Source organism: Rhinolophus sinicus, linkage group LG10 (assembly GCF_036562045.2).
Source record: "Rhinolophus sinicus isolate RSC01 linkage group LG10, ASM3656204v1, whole genome shotgun sequence".
NCBI classification, from domain to species: domain Eukaryota; kingdom Metazoa; phylum Chordata; class Mammalia; order Chiroptera; family Rhinolophidae; genus Rhinolophus; species Rhinolophus sinicus.
Genome location: NC_133759.1, coordinates 75,952,984 through 75,971,935, shown reverse-complemented (window position 1 = coordinate 75,971,935; position 18,952 = coordinate 75,952,984). Strand labels below are relative to the sequence as shown.

The following is an 18,952-nucleotide window of genomic DNA, read 5'->3' as shown; positions in this document are numbered from 1 at the left end:
AGGAAAATTAGACCATGTTTGGTGAGGTCTCATCGTACAGCTATCCTTCAGACTTGCACCACCCTGCCAGACTATTACATATCACTCATTTCACTGTCACTGCAACCCTATGGCTTTGTATAACACATCTGTTTTGTGGACAAGTTCAAAGCTCAGGAATGTGGGTTTCATGCCTGTGTCACACAGGGAGGAAGCAACAGTTAAAGGGTATGGACCCAATGTCACTCAACCATTCCTCCTTCTCCTGCCTCACAATCAATGCAATTTATCTTACTGAATTTTTGTTTTGATTTTAATTTTGGTTTCTAAAAGTCAAGAACAATCATTAGAATATAAGAACATACAACCTGGGCGAGAAGCTGAGCTACACTGTGAAAGTTGCTGCTCTGGACCGACAGGAACTGTCCTTAGGTTTCTAGAAATGAAGCAGGGAAGCAGAAGCATAAAACTGCCAACACCTACCCCAACCATCTCGTAGTGAAATGAAAAAGGTAACTTTTCTATTAAAAAGATAATTCAAAGGCTCTAGAACGAGTAAACTGTTGGGGGCCAAAGTGGTTAAAAACCAGTTAGCAACCTGGTACAACCAGTGTGCGCCCCCAGCTCTAGAGGCCAAGGCGTCACCTCACTCCCTCCTTTTATAGGTGACTTCCCCTCAGGCTAAGGAAGGCCTGCCTTAGGAGGAAAGGCAGTATAGTATACCTTTAAGAGCATAAACTTTAGTGCTAAACTACACTATTCACGAGTTGTGTAATTTAGGGCAAATTACTTAACCTCTCTGTGCCTGTGTCCTCTTCTGCAAAGTGAGCATAACAATGATATTTCAAAGGTAGCTGTGAGGTTTAAAAGAGCTTATTTGTGTAAAGGGTTAAGAAGAGTACCTGACACAGCATAATTACAATATAGTTAGTAAATTTTATTGTTATGACCATGTTTCCCTGAAAATAAGACCAGGTCTTACATTAATTTTTGCTCCAAAAGACGCATTAGGGCTTATGTTCAGGGGATGTCATCCTGAAAAATCATGCTAGGGCTTATTTTCCAGCTAGGTCTTATTTTCGGGGCAACATGGTACGGGAGCAGGGACAGGAACTAAAACGCCCCACCGTCCATGCCACCCACAACTGGTCAGCTTGCAGAAGTAGTTGCAGTTACTTTCTTGTAGATAACAGAACAAGGGGTGAGGCCTGCTCCTTCACCAAACTCCCAGACTAGCCAAAATTGTTCAGGACTCATCTGGGGAGGGGAGTTCATGAACTTGAATGCTAGCAATCACACCAAGGACCGCTCACAAAAATGCAAACTCACAACAGTGCAGCCCATAAGAAGTTTATTGCATCTTCAAGACACTACAATGTCGACTCCTCTCCCAGAGAAGGGTCTTTCAGAGACAGGGAACCATTCTTCGGATGAGTTGCTCATCTGTCATTTTCATAAATAGCTGGATCCTTCCTCTTGGATTTTTCAAACTCCTGGGTCCCCCATGTGTAAAGAAGATAAAACGCCACAAATGCTTTAAAAATCAAAAGTGAGAGTAAGCAGTCAGCATATATAAAATAAAGGGGTCCCGTCCTTCCTGAATCACAACAGATCCTGCCCTCCTGTCTCTAGCTTTCAAAAAACACTTTTAAACCAGAGGATCAAGAACCACTATTTTACACATGCATTTTATAGGTGACCAAGAGATGGGTCTACCCAGGAAATTCTGTCATTGAACCTGCCCAATCTCTCCCCTGTTGCACATTTTAAAACATTTTAATAACGAGATAAAATTAACATAACAAAATCCACCAGTCAACTACTTTTTTGAAGTGTACACTTCTGTGGTTTTTGGCAAATTCACAATGTTGTGCTACTGCACCTTTAACACTAAGCAAGTTCATCCCTAAGAAAGAAGTGGGTAAAAATGACCTCAGAGGAGTCGCTGGAGTCACCCAATTGGCCTTGGGCCAGTCATTAAGTTCTCTGTGACTCAGTTTCCTCATCTGTAGGATGATATGACTAGTTCGAGGGCCTTCAGGAATTTTCAATGAGAAAACGTGTGTATGGCAAGTTGCAGAGCGCCTGCCCGACAGCAAGAGCTCGATGAGGGGCCCCGCAGTTAGCGCTGGTGATGGGAGTCCAGCCCCGACCCGGCCAGGGCACTCACGCGGCGCCGAGCGAAGGATGGAGGCCTGAATGCGGCGCAGCACGTTGGGGATGCCCTTGGTGAAGTAGTGCGGGAAGGCGCGCTGCTCGAAGGGCGACAAGCTGTAGGTGATGACATGCCGTACCCGTGTCAGGTTCCCAAACGCACGGCCCATGGTGGCGGCGGCACCTGCAGGACCGAGGGTGGACCGGCGCTTGGTTCATTCCCGGGACGCTCCGCCCCCAACCCGACAGGGCCTCCCCGGCGCTCCTCATCCTCCCCAGCCCAGGCGGTGCCCCCACCCTCCTAGGGGGCCACCAGGACCACGCCACCGGACCCTATTCCCGTACCGGGGTCACCTCGCCCTCCACAGTCGCGGGATGCACCGGCCTCCGTCCGCCACTTCCGGTAAGTGTCGGAAGCCGCTCTAGCGGCCGTGACGTCACTTCCGGAACATACCATTTTCCTGCTGTCTCCGGGGAAGGAGCCGTTGGCCCCCGTTCCGGAGAGAAGTGCCCTGGCCGGGTGACTCTATGTGTGGGCGGTGCCTGGGCCGGGGGGCGTGGGTCCCCGCTGAGGACTCGGACTGAGGGGTCCGCCCCCCCGGCCCTCACCCTTCTCCTCGGCTCCCCCGCCTTTCGGTGGAGCCACAGGAAGTAGCTGGGTACAGAGGGGGACAAAGAGGTGACGGGAAAGGGGCCAGCCGACCTCGAGGGCCGCGCTGGCCGGGCTCGTCTGCGAGGCCTCCCGCTGTGGAGAGCGCCCCTGAGGCCCGAGGCGGTGCCGCCCCAGGGCAGCGAAGGCGGTGTTTTACACGGTCTTGCGCAGTAGTTACAGCTGGGTTCGGTTCTTTTCGGACCATCAGTGACCCCAGTACCAAAATCAGGGACTCAGATCTGGGGCTCCCCTGGGCCACCGCCGCCTGAGGATCCACTGGCAGGGTGTAGACTCTCCCAGGATAGAACAAAAACGTTTTCTCAAATTCAGCCACAAGAGTCCCCAAATACTTGTCAAGCAATTGGTAAAGGTCTGTTCGTGTTGGTAAGAGGGAAGGAAGAGGCTACTTCCACGGCAGCCAGCTCCCCCCGACCCTGTCCCCAGATAGCTTGGCCTGGGGTGGGTGTGCGGGGTGGGGGGCCGTCGGCCAGGACGCCCACCGTCCCCCCTGTACTTCCCAGGGAGAGGCAAGTAGCGTTACCTGTGCGGCGCTACCGTGTTTTCTGAAAGAGCTTTCTGCTTAAGGATGCTGTTTTCCTGTGCAGCTAGCTGACTGTTCTACTTGCTGTACTGTCTGTAAATGTTTTGCTCCTGGAATTGCTGGACATATGTAATCTAGCACTAAGGTCTCATTCAACAGTTGGGGTGTGTTTTATAACCCTGCTTCTTAGGCACGGGCCAGGGAGGCTTGGCTCGCAAGCAACTTAAAACTTGCAAACATACCTCAGTTTTATCATCCTAAATCCTGTATCTTGTACCACGAGTGTGGGTTGCCTTTCTTCCCGTTCAGTCTCTCCTTAGGGGTGGCACTGGGTATTGCCTCATTTCAGCTATTCATGGTGCACTTTTTTCTCGTTTTTCTACTATGTAATCTCCAACCAGATCTCAGCTCCAAGGCAAGAACATAAATACTTGTAACAGTTAAGAACCCAAATACCCTAGGAAATTCTACCACCATTTGAATGATTAATAAAGAAATAAGTAAGACTTTCATGTGTTTTCTAGCACTTGGAAACACCTCTAAATCTTTCAACTAAATATGTATAGGTGAATGTGCGGACCAAACAAAGTAAAGACATCAACATGTTATACTTAAAAATAAGTCAAGGTTAAAGGTGATGTCCTCTTTCAAACAATAATATTGTATTCCAAGTACAAGTACATATTCTGTACTAAACTACATGGGAGAACTGGGCAACCTAACAGTTCTATGCTCGCTGGAATTTCAATACCAATTGTGACTTTTCTCTCACTCTCCAAATCAACATGCAGTAAATAATTATTCTAAGCAGCTGAAAGTGGGGCAGGTGGTGATGGATGAAGGGAGAGAAAGAGTAAACTCAATACCATAAATTGTGTGACAGCAGATCTGCATGTCATCAGGAATAATTATTTAGATTTTCCATGCTCCTTGGAACATTTTAAGCACCTAAGGAACATTTTAAGAATCCTAATCTCTCTCTAAAAGAAATTTATTTTTTTTTAAAAAAGGTGGTTTTATTTTAAAATCATTCCTCAATTTCTCTTAGCCTTTCAGCTACATAGTAGCTACTGCATTGGTATAATGACAATTTAAGAGGTTTTAAATAAGTGACAGGAAAAAGGAGAGGAAAGATAAATCCATATCTAATGAGGGCAGATTGGAGAAATAGGGTGTCATCAGCTGATAAAAATTACCTTCAGCTAGGCATCCTTGAGGTCTGATTACAGAAGTGACCCTAGCCTACCCACACACCTAACATTTATTTAAGAGATCAACCTGGGCTCTTCCTGGCTTTTAGGAAGAAGACTGGTGTGTTTGCTCCTTGCTAGTTCTTCCAAGCCATGGGGCTTCCCAGCAAATGCTTTTTTGGGTTTTGTTGCTTTTCCTGGCTATGTTTTCTTGCTAACCTTGGTTCTCAGGCTTCTAGGAGAGAAGCTCAGACTGCAGCTAGTGCTGAGTTGGAATCTGAGGTGGAACCTTGGTCCTTGCTGCAGCCTCTAGATGGGAAAGACAAAGCTGGCCTCTTTCCCCCTCTCTTTAAGGTTCTGTATGATGGGCAAGGTGGGGCCCCCAGGCTGCAGCCAGACTCCAGAGATTTGCACTACATGAAGAGGCTCTATAAGGCATATGCTACCAAGGAGGGGATCCCTAAGTCCAACAGAAGTCACCTCTACAACACCATTCGGCTCTTCACCCCCTATATCCAGCGCAAGCGGGTTCCTGCGGACCAGGTGACAGGTATGTAGGAGCAGATTGGTTAATGGATAGAGGGAAGATGAGAGGCCGGGCTGCATTGCAATTTCAGAAAGAAGCTGGGCCTTGCTCCTTGAATTGCATTTTACTTTGCATGATACTTAGTATCCAAATTCAAGCAAATCTGTTACTTGGTTTAAGTGTTTCTTCTAATGCCCTCATGGGTTAAGATGGGCTAATAAGATAGAATTTTAGAGCTAGAAGAGACTTAATGGCTCTAAAGGATGAGGACAGTGCTGCTGGAGAAGGTTAGTATCTTCTCCAAGGTCATAAACTCAAGACTGGAAATCAGGTATTTTGACTTCCAGCTGCTTATTCTTCCCATTCTACCAATGCTGGCCTGAAAATGTGCCTAAAACATCTTACAGCTATGGGTGTGCTTACACAGGTTGTTTTCTCCTGGTTTGCTCCTTTCTGTGAGAGGAAAGCTTAGGTCCCAAAATGGAACAGTAGGTCCTTACAAGAACAAAGTGTTGGTTAATAGTTTGACTCAGTACATTGGTGACTGTGTGTGAAAGGAGCAATGCATTAAAAAAAAAAATCTTTATTCACTTGTTCACGGTTCTAATCCAACAGGTCAGTTGTGGCTGTTTAAAACCCTTCCTCCTTCCTGGTACCCTGTTTTATTATAGTGGTTTTAGACCCTCCATTTGTTGTCAATCTCAAGTGTTCCAAATTAACTTAGACAATTAAGCTTTCTTTATTGACACCATCCATTAGGGCTTAGAATGTCTTAACAAGCCTAGTGTTTTTATTATAGTTTTCCCTCTAGAGACTCTCCAAGAGAAAAATACTACTTTCCTTAGCTTCCTCTATTTTTGGAGCAAATTATTAAGATTGTGAAACTTAAGGATGTAGTAATTCCCTGTTTTAATTCACTACCAAAGCTGTTCCAACTTTCTGGTGACAAAATATCCACCTGTAGTTCTTGGGAATTCATTATGGTACCAATGATTTGCATTTTCTGTATACCCTCTAGGACACCCCCCCCCACACCCCGCTTTTGTTTTGAGGCTTGAGGAAGTGGGAAAAGAGAAGGGAGAAAGCACATTACGAAAAACTAATTCCTTGATTTGACTTCCTATTATGCTCGATTTGTATTCAAGTGCTACTGGTGGATTGTTTTCTCCCCAGGAACCGCTCCGTCCATGGACCTGCTGTTTAACCTGGATCGTGTTACTGCTGTGGAACACTTACTGAAGTCCGTCTTGCTGTACTCCTTCAACAAGTCCGTTTCTTTTCCCTCCGCTGTCAAATGCATGTACAGCCTGGTGATGAACAAGCCGGAGTCGTCTCGTAAGTCTCGCCCTCCAGCTCCACGCTCCTTTACCTTCAACTCACGGTTTGAATTTAGAAAGAAGTACACGTGGGTTGAGGTTGATGTGACCACTCTCCTTCAGCCTCTAGTGGCTTCTGACAAGAGAAGTATTCACATGTCTGTAAATGTTACCTGCGTGAAAGAGAAAGACCAGCTGCGGCATCCTTCAGCCCCAGACAGTCCATTGAAGCTGCCTCTTCTGGTACCCCCCTCACTGCTTTTATATCTGAACGACACAAGTGCTCAGGCATATCACAGGTGGGATTCCCTCCACTATAAAAGGAGACCTTCACAGGCTCCTGGCCAGGAGAGAGGTCTGTCTGCCCATCCCATGGAGGAAGAGGCTGCTAAGGGAGTAAGGTCTTCCCGTCACCGGAGAGGTCAGCAAGCTGTCAGCTCGGAATTGAAGAAGCCTCTGGTTCCAGCTTCTTTCAATCTGAGTGAATACTTCAAACAGTTTCTTTTTCCCCAAAATGAGTGTGAGCTCCATGACTTTAGACTTAGCTTTAGTCAGCTGAAGTGGGACAACTGGATTGTGGCCCCGCATAGATATAACCCTCGCTACTGTAAAGGGGACTGTCCCAGGGCTGTCGGGCATCGGTACGGCTCTCCAGTTCACACCGTCGTGCAGAATGTCATCTGCGAGAAGCAGCTGGACCCCTCAGTACCACGGCCATCATGCGTGCCCGCCAAATACAGCCCTTTGAGTGTGTTGACCATTGAGCCCGATGGCTCAATCGCTTATAAAGAATATGAAGATATGATAGCCACTAAATGCACCTGTCGTTAACACATGGTCCTCTAAAACCTTGAGTCTCTTTGGCAACGTCAATGCTGTGCACCTCTTTATGCCTTTAGGTGAAAGCTTCATGTGTCAAATCTAAATAGAATGCAGCGTGTCTTGTATAAGGAGGAACCTGTGTACATTAGCACATTCAGTGGCATTTATCAGCGTAAGGAGATAACATCTGCCTTTCTTATTTGCACATGTACAATGAATGTAATTATTTTGGAGAGCTTTAAAATTCTTTCCCTGAGCGATTATTCCCCTCTGTAAGTCTTGTTTTTGATGTTAAAAAAAAACTTAATTAGCTTTTATCTTGGATGGAATTGCAGCTCTAAATAGACAGTTCAGAGTGTTATAGTCTTATTTAATGGAAGAATAAATTTCTAGCAGTGGCATAAGTTTTCTGCGTGTGTTTATTAAATAAAGATTGCTTTTATGTGGTCATTTGGGAGGCAGAGGAAGTGTGCCTAAGAGCTAGTGTTGGCTCAACTTTTGATCTCTTTTTCAGAGTAAAAGAGAGGCTAACTTCTTTACCTAAATCCTGATGAAGGGAGGTTCACTAGAACTACAGAGTATGCAACAAAACCCATATCTGTTGTCTTAGTGTGACTGGTACAGAATATACTAACTCTGCTCATGAGCTAGCTTGTATAAATTGATTGATTCACATCAAACAATATAACATTTGTTCCATTTACTTAAAGGAAATTGCCTTGCAGATTTTTCCCAAGAAAATGGCAATATTCAAGATTTTTAAAATGTGTTTTCTCCTTTGTATATTTAAAATCTCTGACCCTATTGAAGGAAATCAAGGAACATTTTTTTCTTTTGTTGTTTTGTTTGTTTTTGCCAGTTTCCCTCAGCTCCCATCACTCCATCCCCACATATATTTTTTCAGGTGGGGTTAGGACTGTTCCCACTAAACCAACTGGCCGTGACTAGGTCTACAGAGTGAGTCTTGTTTGGATATGAGAGCTTATATGTGGGTTGCCAATAAATCTACCTTGAGAGAGCCCTAGGGGCACAGAGTTAGGACTGATGCAGTGATTTCTGTCTCAGATTTCTAAAACCCTGGTCTACAAACCAAAAGTAACTCCTAGATGCAAGAAGTACTTCCATTCCTATAAGTGATCTTTTCTAGTGTTTAGTGTCTAAAGGAGTCAGCTGGGATTTTGGTATGGATTGTGTTGAATCTGTACATCAGTTTGGGGGGTATTGCCACCTTAACAATAACAAGTCTTCAATCCATGAATATGGTATATTTTCCCCTTTATTTAGAGCTTTCATTTCTTTCAACAATGTTTTATAATTTTTTAGTGTAAGTTTTACACTTTATCAATTGTTAAATTTATTTCTAAGAATTTTATTCCTTTTGATGCTATTATGAATAAAATTGTTAATTTCATTTTTGGATTGTTTCCTGGTGCTATCTTGCATACACATTATAAACCTGCACATACTAACATAAATGCTCTGTTCTGCTCATGACTTTTTCATCTCGAAAACGTTTTCAGAAAAATATGACCGAAACAAAGGGAGGCCCAGTTGCCAAGTAACTTTACCATCTTATTGTGTAACTTGAAGGAGTCATTATTCTTTTGTAAATAAAGCTGCAAGTCTAAGAGATAAATGGTGTTTCAATGGTTTTGTATCAACTTCTGTCAACTTTAGGAGTAAAAAATATCTGGAATGGAAAGGGCTTGAGTAATGGTGGCAACGTGCCATTAAATTTATTTGAAAGTAAGTTTCCCTTAAATATGGCTGTTTTCAAATGGACCACATGAAATGTATATCAGCTTAAAGGACTCCTCATATTACCCTAAACTGACTGACTTTTTTTTCTGAAACAGGAATTTGTTTTGTTCTTTGTTTTTATTTTTCTCATGGCCTAGTTCTGTGGCAGAATGTGGAATGTGGTCTGCAATTTAAAGGTTTCAAAAAGAAAAAGAGGGGGTAGTTCTGATGGAAGTTAGGTATCAATGTCGATAACAAAATTAGGAACAGAAAAATAGTTCATCCTTATAGGCAAGTTCTAAAATTGACTTAAAAACATTTTTGTACAGTGTTTTGATGCTGCAGCTGAGTAACGATAGCTTGAACTATATACTTGGCTTTTTTTTCCTTATTTTTTTTTTAGACTTTATTTGTAAATCTAGTTTCACTCACAAGATAGTGTTAATATTCAGGACTGATATATCTACTAAATTTAAACTTCAAAGATTCTCTTCTACACAATTGAGGAGGATGTACTAGGCTCCCCACTGCCTCCTTCATATAAAACCTGTTTTTCTTGGGTTACTCTTATAAAAGCTGCCACTTTAGAAAATAAATGAGAAAAGGACAACAGTGATTTAAATCTGGAAATTCAAGGATGAGGCCACATCTGCCTTAAATAGATGCATTCAGCTTTGGTATTTAGTCCAGATGAGATACGAGGTCACTTAATGTGATGAGTGCCCTAGTGTGCTAGGGAACAATGGGCCATGTCAGGAGCCGGTTTTACCTTCAGCTCTGAATTTCCTGCTCTTTATCTGTTTAAATCAACTCCTGTGTTACGGTGAATACTTTGTGTTTTACTAATCAGCTTCAAGGGCAGCAGCCACTGGGACTTGGTTTAGAGCTCAGTTTAGACAGCCTGTGGGAAAAATAAAGTTGCTCTTTCATGGGGTAAAGGAGGAAGTATTCATGGCTATATAGGTGATAAAAGAAAAATGCTCAGATGGAAAAACTTGGTCTATATCAAAACTTTAAGTGGTCAGTTTTAATTTGTAACTTTGGAGGGATTGCAATGTATAAAATGACAAACGAAGAGAAGTGAAAACATTTAAAATATTCTTTTACAGGATGTCAGTCCCAAAAACATTCCGTAAGTATATAGATTGACTGAATGGATTGATACAATAAAAAAGGATGCTGTTTTATCCATTAACTGTTGTCTAAATAGAAGGAAAGATAAACACAACCAGGGGATCCACACTTCATCCTTTACCGGAATTGACAAGTCAGGTAGGTTCTCTTCTTGCAGTTAACTTCTTCCTAATGCAATTGTCCTTCCCAAACCACAGATTTACTGGTCAGTTTTTGGAAAGGGCCTTGATTTGTTAATAGGACCAGGACTATTTCAGTATGCATTTGAAGAACAGGATTTTACAGATGGCCTGACAGTATTTCTTTGTCCTACCTTACTACGTAATGCAACTTGTATGAGAGAATTGAGTAATTAGATACATATAGATAAGGGTCAGCTGTACACTTTGGGCATCTTGAATGCTTTGTGAATGGTTTATAGAGTCATTTATAGACCTGTCTTTGGTGCTGGGTTCTTTCCATGATGAAACACTCCGACAGGCAGTGTGCTGAGTTCACATCCTGTGCCTGGATGTCGTTATGACTTTCTCAGAAATAGCTCATCGAATAAATATTTATTGAACACTGACTATGGACCAGGGATGTGTGTGGTTAGAACAGTCTAATGTTCTCAGTTCCAGGAAAGATACATCACCTACCAGAAGTGGAAACTTCTTTTCATTACCCAAGTTCCACCAGTGGACATTCGTCACCACAGAACACTCGGTGGAGGAATACATTTTGGGGTTGTACTGCATAACCAGGCTGTATGAATTCTAAATGATCTTATCTTTAGAATTGTTAAACTTGTTCGAAGATAAATGTGGATTCACACGCAATTGTAAGAAATAATAGATCTCAGGTATCCTTTATCTAGTCCCCTCAATGATAACATCTTGCAAAAGCATACTGTCACAGTAGGATATCGACATTGATGCAACAGATGAGAATTTTTCACATTGAAACCCACCTGGGTCAAGGGAAATGTTGATCCTAACAACAAAGTTTTGATGTCTCCTGATGGAATTAATGGTTCAAAAATTTTTCATCATCTACCACTCACTTCTATCCTTGAAACTTGGGCTCAAAGATGGGGCAAAGATATATGAGGTGTGATCAAACAATACGGTGAATGTTTAAATAAAAAAAATTTATCACAGTAAAAGACACATTGCCATTCATCCCCCTCAAAACACTCCCCCTTGCTTCGAACACACTTATCCGATCATTCTTGCCACTTTCTGGAGCAGTTCTTGAAGTTTTCTTTCATGAGCGTCTTTAGTTGCACTGTCATGGCTGCTTTGATGTCCTGAATAGATTCAAACCGTTTACCTTTCATGGTCATTTTGACTTTGGGGAAGAGCCAGAAATTGCACGATGCCAGATCCAGTGAATAAGGTGGTGAGGCCACATCGTGATGTTTTTATTTGACGGAAATTACCATACCAGAAGCGATGTGTGACATGGAGCCTTTCTGTTGTGATCCAAAAATACACTGAATGCTGCTGCCAAGTCCATCCAATGGAAAGGCAGGGATCTTCAATACAGAAGCTGCATGTTGGACCTTCATAACCATGTGTGACAAGTTTCAACTTGTTTGGTGCAGTCAGTCAGGTGTGAGCTACAGTTGAGAGAAGATGTGTTATAAAGTGTGCCATAAATCATCCTACATCATGATAATGCTCTGTGTCACACATCACTTCTGGTACGGCAATTTTTGTCAAATAAAAACAGTATGGTGTGTCCTCATCCACCTTCTTCACCATGTGACTTCTGACTCTTGCCAAAAGTCAAAATAATTCAGGACATCAAGGCAGCCAGGACAGCACAACTAAACACACTCACGAAAGAGAACTTCCAGAACTGCTTCAGAAAGTAGCAAGAATGATGGGATAAGTGTGTTTGAAGTGACGGGGAGTCTTTTGAGGGAGATTAATGGTGATGTGTCTTTTATTGGAATACATTTTTAAAAATGTAAACATTCACCATATTGTTTGATCGCACCTCGTATGCTTATCTGCTGGTGATCTTAGAGCCCTTCAAACTATAATTTTATTTATTCAATAAATATTGGGCACAAAACTACATGTCAGGCACTCTTCTAGATGCTGATGTAGAGCAGTAAAGAAGAAAGCCATGGCACTTGCTCTCGTGGAGCTCATATTACAGTGGGGAGAGACAAACAACGAAACCACATTCGCAGTCATACACAGGAACCTCTAGGCAGAACAAACTGGGTTATAACAAATTTGTGTTCTGAGAACAGAAAGAGCTGGACTGTGATTGGCAAGTGGGAAGGAGCCGGAAGGAGTGGAATGGCAAGTGGGGTGGGAGGAGATGAGGTTGAAGAAGCAGACAGACCAGATGGTACAAGACATTGTTGGCCAGTGCAAGGGGATTGGGTTTTATGCCAAGATCAATAGGAAGCCATTGGGAATATTGAATCAGGGGCCTAGAATGGTTGAATTCTTTTTTGAAAGATCACTCTAAGTGTTCTATGAGAGTTGTGTGGCACAGACTAGCCTGAAGCAGGGAGACCTTTGGTTTTCAGGGTCTATTGTCGTGGTCCAAGAGAGATGATGCTGGCATGGACTACGGCAATGGACGGGGGGGATGCAGAGACGTAAACTTGGAATTGATTCTTGTGGTTCTTCTCTTTGTTATTTGGCCTATCTCTCTGAGGTTGTAGGATGGCAACCTTCTAGTAACAGAAGAAACTTACGTTCTTACCGTGAAAGGAAGGAATAAAATGTATCCCATTCCTTGGTTTCCTATTTCCAACCATACGAGGTGCTTTTTGATCATAATTTTTCTTTGTTCTGTTTGTTTTCTTCTTGCATTATTTCTCATGAGTTTTGCTTTGTTTCTCTTTGGTTGGTCTTTGCCTTTCATGTTGGAAGCTTCTCTCAAATGTATTTTGTTGTCCATCTATAAGTGGAGGGCTCTAGAAAGCCATTGGAAGCTGTGCCTGACAGGGTGAGACGTGTTGATTAACTGGTGTTTCGGTTTGAGGCTTCTATCAGTTTCTATAAGTTTCCCCACAGAAGCTTATTCAGTCTTCTGGTGGGAGGAAAATGGGGCAAAGACATACACTCGTTGCTGCTGGTCTTAGAGCCTAGCAGTGTGGGGGCTATGAGCTTTCACCTAATCCTTTCTTATCCCCGTTCTTCACCTCTTCCCCCGACCTTCACCACATCTGGACTTCACTTGTCTGGAGTCTTTTTGATTCAACTCTTCCACAGAATCAACCCCCAGTCTCCTGCTGGGTGGGGGGAGGGGGGCACCTAGCTGCTTGGGAAGGGAAAGTATGTATTGGGATCCACTGCGGACTCAGCCAATGGTGACAGTCGCTGCCTTCCACAGTACATGGCATCTTCATTTCCTGAGCTTTCCCAGGACTCTGCGGTATGACTCAGCTAGCTTCTCATTGACCGCCCCTCCCCCATCACATTTAGGTTTGCTTTTTTAATTAGCTCTGCTCACTCTTCCAGCCAATTTCCAGCTTCCAAAACTTCTTTACACTCATCTGCTGTGCTCTGCTCACCGTTTTTTTTGCCCTTTGGGTATATTTGATATTCACTTGTTCTAATGTTGGTGGGAGGGAGTAGAGATAAAGTCAAGTGTTCAGCTCTGCGAGTCAAAAGGAGGTACTTCTATAAGCACCACGTAAAGTCTTTGTTCAAACCTCTGCTTAGAGAAGATGGATAAGAAAAGTCTATAGCAAATTGTAATCCGTTTATGACCCACAAAGAACTTTCTACATGTTCTCTATTTGATGGCTTCCTTTAACTTCTCCCTCTCATCCTTGTACAGTCAGTTTGAGGTAAGAAAAGTAGAAGTATTTCTAAGGCAGGCGAACATCCAATATTTGGACTGCAAACCATATTTAACATTAAAAAGTACCTCATTAGGTAGTATAAACTAACAGGGCCAAACTACTTGCCAATAAGTAATCTGAAGTTTTGTAAAATGGGGATAATAATAGTACCTATAGCATAGGTTTGTTGTGAGGATTCAATGAGTTAATATATGCAAAGAGCTTAAAACAGTGTCTAGCAAATAGAGCCTCACTAATTGTTGCTTCTATTATTACCGTAAGTACGGTGTTCTGAAGCTGTGTGGTCCAATATAGCAGTCACGAGCTAGCTACATGTGGCTACTGAGCATTTAAAATGTAGCTAATCAAAACCGAGATGAGCTGTGAATGCAAAATACACACCAGATCTCAAAGACTTCATATGAAAACAAAGAAATGTAAACTATCTCCTTTACTTAAATTGATTACATGTTGAAGTGATAATATTCTGATATATTGGATCTATTCTGATATATCAGATCTATTAAATATATATATATATTTAATATGTATTAAAATCTATTTTACCTGCTTCTTTTTGCTTTTTTAACGTGGCTATTAGATAATTTACAACTACATACATGGCTTATATTTCCATTGGACAGCACAACAGTCCTCCTCATATGATTTCACTCTAAACTCCACCCTGATATTGCCCCCCACCCCATGGTGGCGCTCATAACACTTCTAAAGTATACACGTTCCATATTTATTACTTAATCTGATACTTTCCTCTTCTCCTATGCAAGAGCTTTCTCCTTTGAATAGTGATTCTCCAATGTACTTTTTTCCCAGTATTGAGCTGCCCAAGCATGGTGAATCACAGTTCTCCCTGGTGCAAACAGTCACAATTTGAGGAGCGAGACACAGATGGGGATATATGTGAAACACCCTGTGATTTCCTGCAGCTGCCTTCGGAGTGCAGTTCTTGGGGGCTGTCTGATCACCAGCCCTGTCCAAGTCAAAGAAACTGATAGGACATAGGACTCTGCCCGCTAGGATGACCCTGGACCTAGTTCTGCCAAAGTTCTTCTTCTTTCACAAGACTATATGCACGAAGCTACTACCATGTACAGACATGTGTGGTGTCAGGATTGGGGAATGCCTTGACTCGATAGGTCCTGAGAGTAATTTAAGTATTCTCATTATGATTTCATCAAGTCAGATCAAAATTAGCTAACAGGTAGCACTAAGCTATATACTTTTGAATGGACTCCTTTTGTATTACTGCTAAAGACTCGTATTGCTAAAATAATTAATAGATTTAAATTCCCCTCAATAGTAATTGTTCAAAAGTCATGTGACCTGCATGCACATGAATAGCAGAACAAGTGGCCATAGATAAACCTGAAATCACATGGCTTGCAAGGTGCTGTTTTGGTCTCTGGACAGATGGTGCTCTGAACAAGTAGTTAAATTAGTGTGAGAATACGTGAGCTTTCCTTCTCCATTTAGAAACACACACTTAAACTGTCAGGGTTGTTTAGAGCCCTTGGACCAGGCCATCTTGCTTTGTATATGAAGATCTTGACCGAGAACGGGCCAATGTCAGCGACAACTGTTAACTGTATGTGTTTATGTGTGTATATCCATACATACACATACAGAGAGAGAAGTCCACACCATAAAATGCACCATTTTAAAGTGTACAATTTAGTGATGTTTAGCGTAACTCACAAGGTTGTTCTAATTCTGGAACAGTTCCATCATCTCAAAAGAAACTTCATACCAGTTACTCACTCCTGATCCTCCTCCTCCCAGCCCCTGACAACCACCAACTTGCTTTCTAGCTCTATGGATTTGCCTATTCTGGACATTTCATATAAATAGAATCATACAATATGGGGTATTTTTGTGTGGTTTCTTCCACTTATCATGTTTTCAAGGTTCATCCATGTTATAGCAGCCTGTATCAGTACTTCATTCTTTTTTTTTTTTTTAAAGATTTTATTGGGGAAGGGGGACAGGACTTTTTTGGGGAACAGTGTGTACTTCCAGGACTTTTTCCAAGTCAAGTTGTTGTTCTTTCAGTCTTAGTTGTGGAGGGCACAGCTCAGCTTTATGTCCAGTTGCCGTTGCTAGTTGCAGGGGGCACAGCCCACCATCCCTTGCGGGACTTGAGGAATTGAACCGGCAACCTTGTGGTTGAGAGGAGGTGCTCCAACCAACTGAGCCATCTGGGAGCTCAGCGGCAGCTCAGCTCAAGGTGCCGTGTTCAATCTTAGTTGCAGGGGGCGGAGCCCACCATCCCTTGAGGGACTTGATGAGTTGAACCGGCAACCTTGTGGTTGAGAGCCCACTGGCCCATGTGGGAATCGAACCAGCAGCCTTTGGAGTTAGGAGCACGGAGCTCCAACTGCCTGAACCACCCGGCAGGCCCCAGTACTTTTTATGACTGAATAATATTCCATAGTATGAAAATGTGACATTTTGTTTATCCATTCATCTGTGGCCATTTGGGTTGTTTCCACTTTTTGGCTATTATGAATAAAGCTGCTATAAGCATTCACATACAAGTTTTGTATGAACATATGTTTTCAGTTCTCTTGGTTATGTATTAGGTTGGTGCAAAAGTGATTGAGATTTTGCAATTATTTTTAACCTTTTAAACCGCAATTACTTTTGCACCAACCTGTTACCTAAGAGTAGAATCACTAGGTCATATGGTTTAATTGTTTAATTGTTTGATGAACTGACAAACTGTTTCCAAAGCAGCTGCACCATTTACATTCCCCTCCAGTGGTGCGTGAAGATTTTGATTTCTCCACATCCTTGCCAACACTTAATGTCTGTCTTTTTAATTACAGACATTCCAGTAGGTATGAAGTGGTAGCTCATTGTGGGTTTGATTTGCATTTGATGTTGAGCATCTTTTCATGTGCTTAATTGGCTATTTTTATATCTTCTTGGGAGAAAAGTCTATTCAAATACTTTGCACATTTAAAAAAAATTGGATCATTTGTCTTTTTATTGTTGATTTGTAAGCTGTTAAGTGTTTTAAGGTGAATCTAATTTAGATAAAGCACTCACTGCTCTAGAAAGACCAGTTTGCAGTTTGACTTTATTTTTAATTCTTTTCAGGTCCTTATAAAGTTTTTGAAAAGAACCCATGTTCACAGACTATCTGTGAACAAGGACCTATTGCCATCACTAATAAGCGTGATCAATCTAATCCTAAGAACCAATGCAGAAAATTTAGAAACCCAAATGAACTCTCTTGGAAATCCTTGCTTCATCCATGGCAGCAGCTCCACAGACCTCTCTTTGCTGTGCCCGAGTGAGTGACCAAAGCAATCGACTCTGAAAAGAAAGTCGCCCCTTCTAGCATGGTAAGTTATATCCTTTTGTTACAACCACCCAAAGGAGAAAGTGAGACCAGAATTGTAGAGACCTGAAGGAAATGACCAGCCCAGGGTCTAATGTTGCTTTAAAGCTTAGCTTGCTTCCCCCAGTGAAGGCTGCTGACGAGTCAGCCACCAGGACTCCAAGGGGTGGCTGATGCCAGGGGAGAGAGGGCTTGCCAGCAAGACCAGGAAGGAAGGATGCTGCTGATTTCCCTTCTGGCTCTTGGCCTCTGGGATATGTGTTCTGTCTCTCACCTTAAGCTTTGGGCCAGTTGGGACATGGACACTTGATAATTGCTTGCTGATTAAATAATTCCTTTTACACAATCACTTCCATAGGAGGGCCACTTGGTGCCTAGAATGCTGTTTGTATAGACTCTCCCTCATACCTTCCCCATCATGTGCGCAGGGGCATGCGTGCTACTCACTGGGTCCAAGAGACCAAGGGTCCAAGAGGCCATCCTTGGGATGTTACTACCACCCGTGAACGCACAGAACGGAGGAATGACACAGCTGTTCCCCTGAGGTCAGGTCTGCAAAGGCACCCATTCAACAAGCTTCAATATTAGTTTTAAGCCTGGGACTGCTAAGCCTGGTCCTTTCCTCCAAGAGCTCACAATCTGTTCAGTGGGGCATACAGACAAGTAAATGACATTTTACAGTGTAGTAGTAGGTAGAACAGGGAACAATGAACTCTGCCTAGGGATATCAAGGAAGGCTTCACTGAGGAGGTGATACTTGGCTCAGGGATTGCATAACTCAGTATCATGATGGATCCTTTACCAGGGGCATTTACTAATGGGAGAGGGGAGAAAAGAGGAAAACTCAGCATATGCCCAACCATCTATGGGGGTGGGGGGCAACTATGGGATGGGAGCCTGTGCTTCTGGGTCTCCAGGCAGACACCAGCCTGTGCTCCTGGGTCTTGGCCTGACATCAGCTTAGTCTTTGGGCCCATGCTGGTGTGAAAAATCAGGTAGAATCAGGTCAACCCTCTTTATGCAAGAATAGGCAAAAGCCACCAGTCTCCAAATTTTCTTGCCTTGGATTTTGTGTTTGTGAAGGGAGATTTTGCTTTTGTTTTTATAGCAAATGTTTATGACTCTGACCAGGAACTCGCCTGCCTTGTGTTTCTCCTGTACTGCTTTATCCTGTTTCCTGAGTCACTAGTTTTGAGACCGTGTGAGACTTGTTAGGGGGTATCCAGCCACATCAAAGGGCAGGGACTGCATTCCCTCAGCCCCAGGCAGCTGTGGGAGAGCTCCCTTGCCCTCTTGCCTGGTAGTTGCTTCTTCCAAGGAAGGAGTAGCTCTGAACACCCAAATCTGGCTAGACTGTCCTCCTGCCTATCACTGGTGTCCCAATAGTAATCGGTGTCTTGGCTCTCCATGTGAAACTTATTCATTTCAAGCAACAGCAACCAGCTGTGCCTGACTCACTCAAAAAAAAGGAAGGTACTGGAAGGAGGGCTGGTGGCTCATGGAACTGACTAGAAGGCAGGACCAGCCTATGAAAATAGGCAGGAACCAAAGGAGGCTGAGCAGCAAGAGCAGGAGACACGTTCGGACCACCATTGTCACACACTTCTGGACTTGACAGTTTCTCACCTGTCCCTGCATCTCTGTGTCATTCCCATGAGCGTCCCAGGCCCTGATAGGGGCATCAAGCCCAGGTCTCAGGCCTGCACTGTGGCTCAGCTGTCTTTCAAAGTGAGAGGAG

General features: G+C 43.1%; 2 protein-coding genes and 1 long non-coding RNA gene across 7 annotated transcripts in view; 1 reads left to right on the top strand and 2 right to left on the bottom strand.

Annotated features, from left to right (window-relative positions):
• Window positions 1-1,313: 1,313 nt before the first annotated feature.
• Window positions 1,314-2,635, bottom strand: UQCRQ (ubiquinol-cytochrome c reductase complex III subunit VII). Its single transcript, XM_019756105.2, has 3 exons — window positions 2,479-2,635; window positions 2,150-2,317; window positions 1,314-1,513 (listed from the first exon to the last, which is right to left on the bottom strand). Exons 1-3 carry the CDS (start codon window positions 2,588-2,590, stop codon window positions 1,419-1,421), a joined length of 375 nt encoding a protein of 124 aa, XP_019611664.2. The 5' UTR covers window positions 2,591-2,635; the 3' UTR covers window positions 1,314-1,418.
• Window positions 2,623-8,636, top strand: GDF9 (growth differentiation factor 9). 5 transcript variants are annotated; one of them, XM_019756101.2, is made up of 3 exons: window positions 2,623-3,155; window positions 4,871-5,066; window positions 6,216-8,636. In XM_019756101.2, exons 2-3 carry the CDS (start codon window positions 4,934-4,936, stop codon window positions 7,187-7,189), a joined length of 1,107 nt encoding a protein of 368 aa, XP_019611660.2. In that variant the 5' UTR covers window positions 2,623-3,155; window positions 4,871-4,933; the 3' UTR covers window positions 7,190-8,636. The 5 variants fall into 5 exon arrangements, with proteins under 5 accessions (XP_019611660.2, XP_074169604.1, XP_019611661.2 ...); XM_074313503.1 differs by having other exon boundaries at window positions 2,635-3,149; XM_019756102.2 differs by having other exon boundaries at window positions 2,635-3,169.
• Window positions 6,393-18,952, bottom strand: part of LOC141567266 (uncharacterized) — an 18,992-nt gene continuing 6,432 nt past the window's right edge. Inside the window, exon 3 of the long non-coding RNA XR_012489782.1 lies at window positions 6,393-6,531. This is a non-coding gene — a long non-coding RNA (uncharacterized LOC141567266). The remainder of the gene's footprint in view (window positions 6,532-18,952) is intronic.

What these genes read in the sequence shown, in the direction of transcription:
- GDF9 (XM_019756100.2), top strand. Translation starts at nt 4,670, where the DNA reads ATGGGGCTTCCCAGCAAATGCTTTTTTGGGTTTTGTTGCTTTTCCTGG. An exon ending in TCCTGCGGACCAGGTGACAG is followed by an intron (nt 5,067 to 6,215) that starts GTATGTAGGAGC and finishes TTTTCTCCCCAG; the next exon opens with GAACCGCTCCGTCCATGGAC.
- UQCRQ (XM_019756105.2), bottom strand. Translation starts at nt 2,590, where the DNA reads ATGGTATGTTCCGGAAGTGACGTCACGGCCGCTAGAGCGGCTTCCGAC. An exon ending in TGGAGGGCGAGGTGACCCCG is followed by an intron (nt 2,318 to 2,478) that starts GTACGGGAATAG and finishes TCGGTCCTGCAG; the next exon opens with GTGCCGCCGCCACCATGGGC. An exon ending in CATCCTTCGCTCGGCGCCGC is followed by an intron (nt 1,514 to 2,149) that starts GTGAGTGCCCTG and finishes TGATTTTTAAAG; the next exon opens with CATTTGTGGCGTTTTATCTT.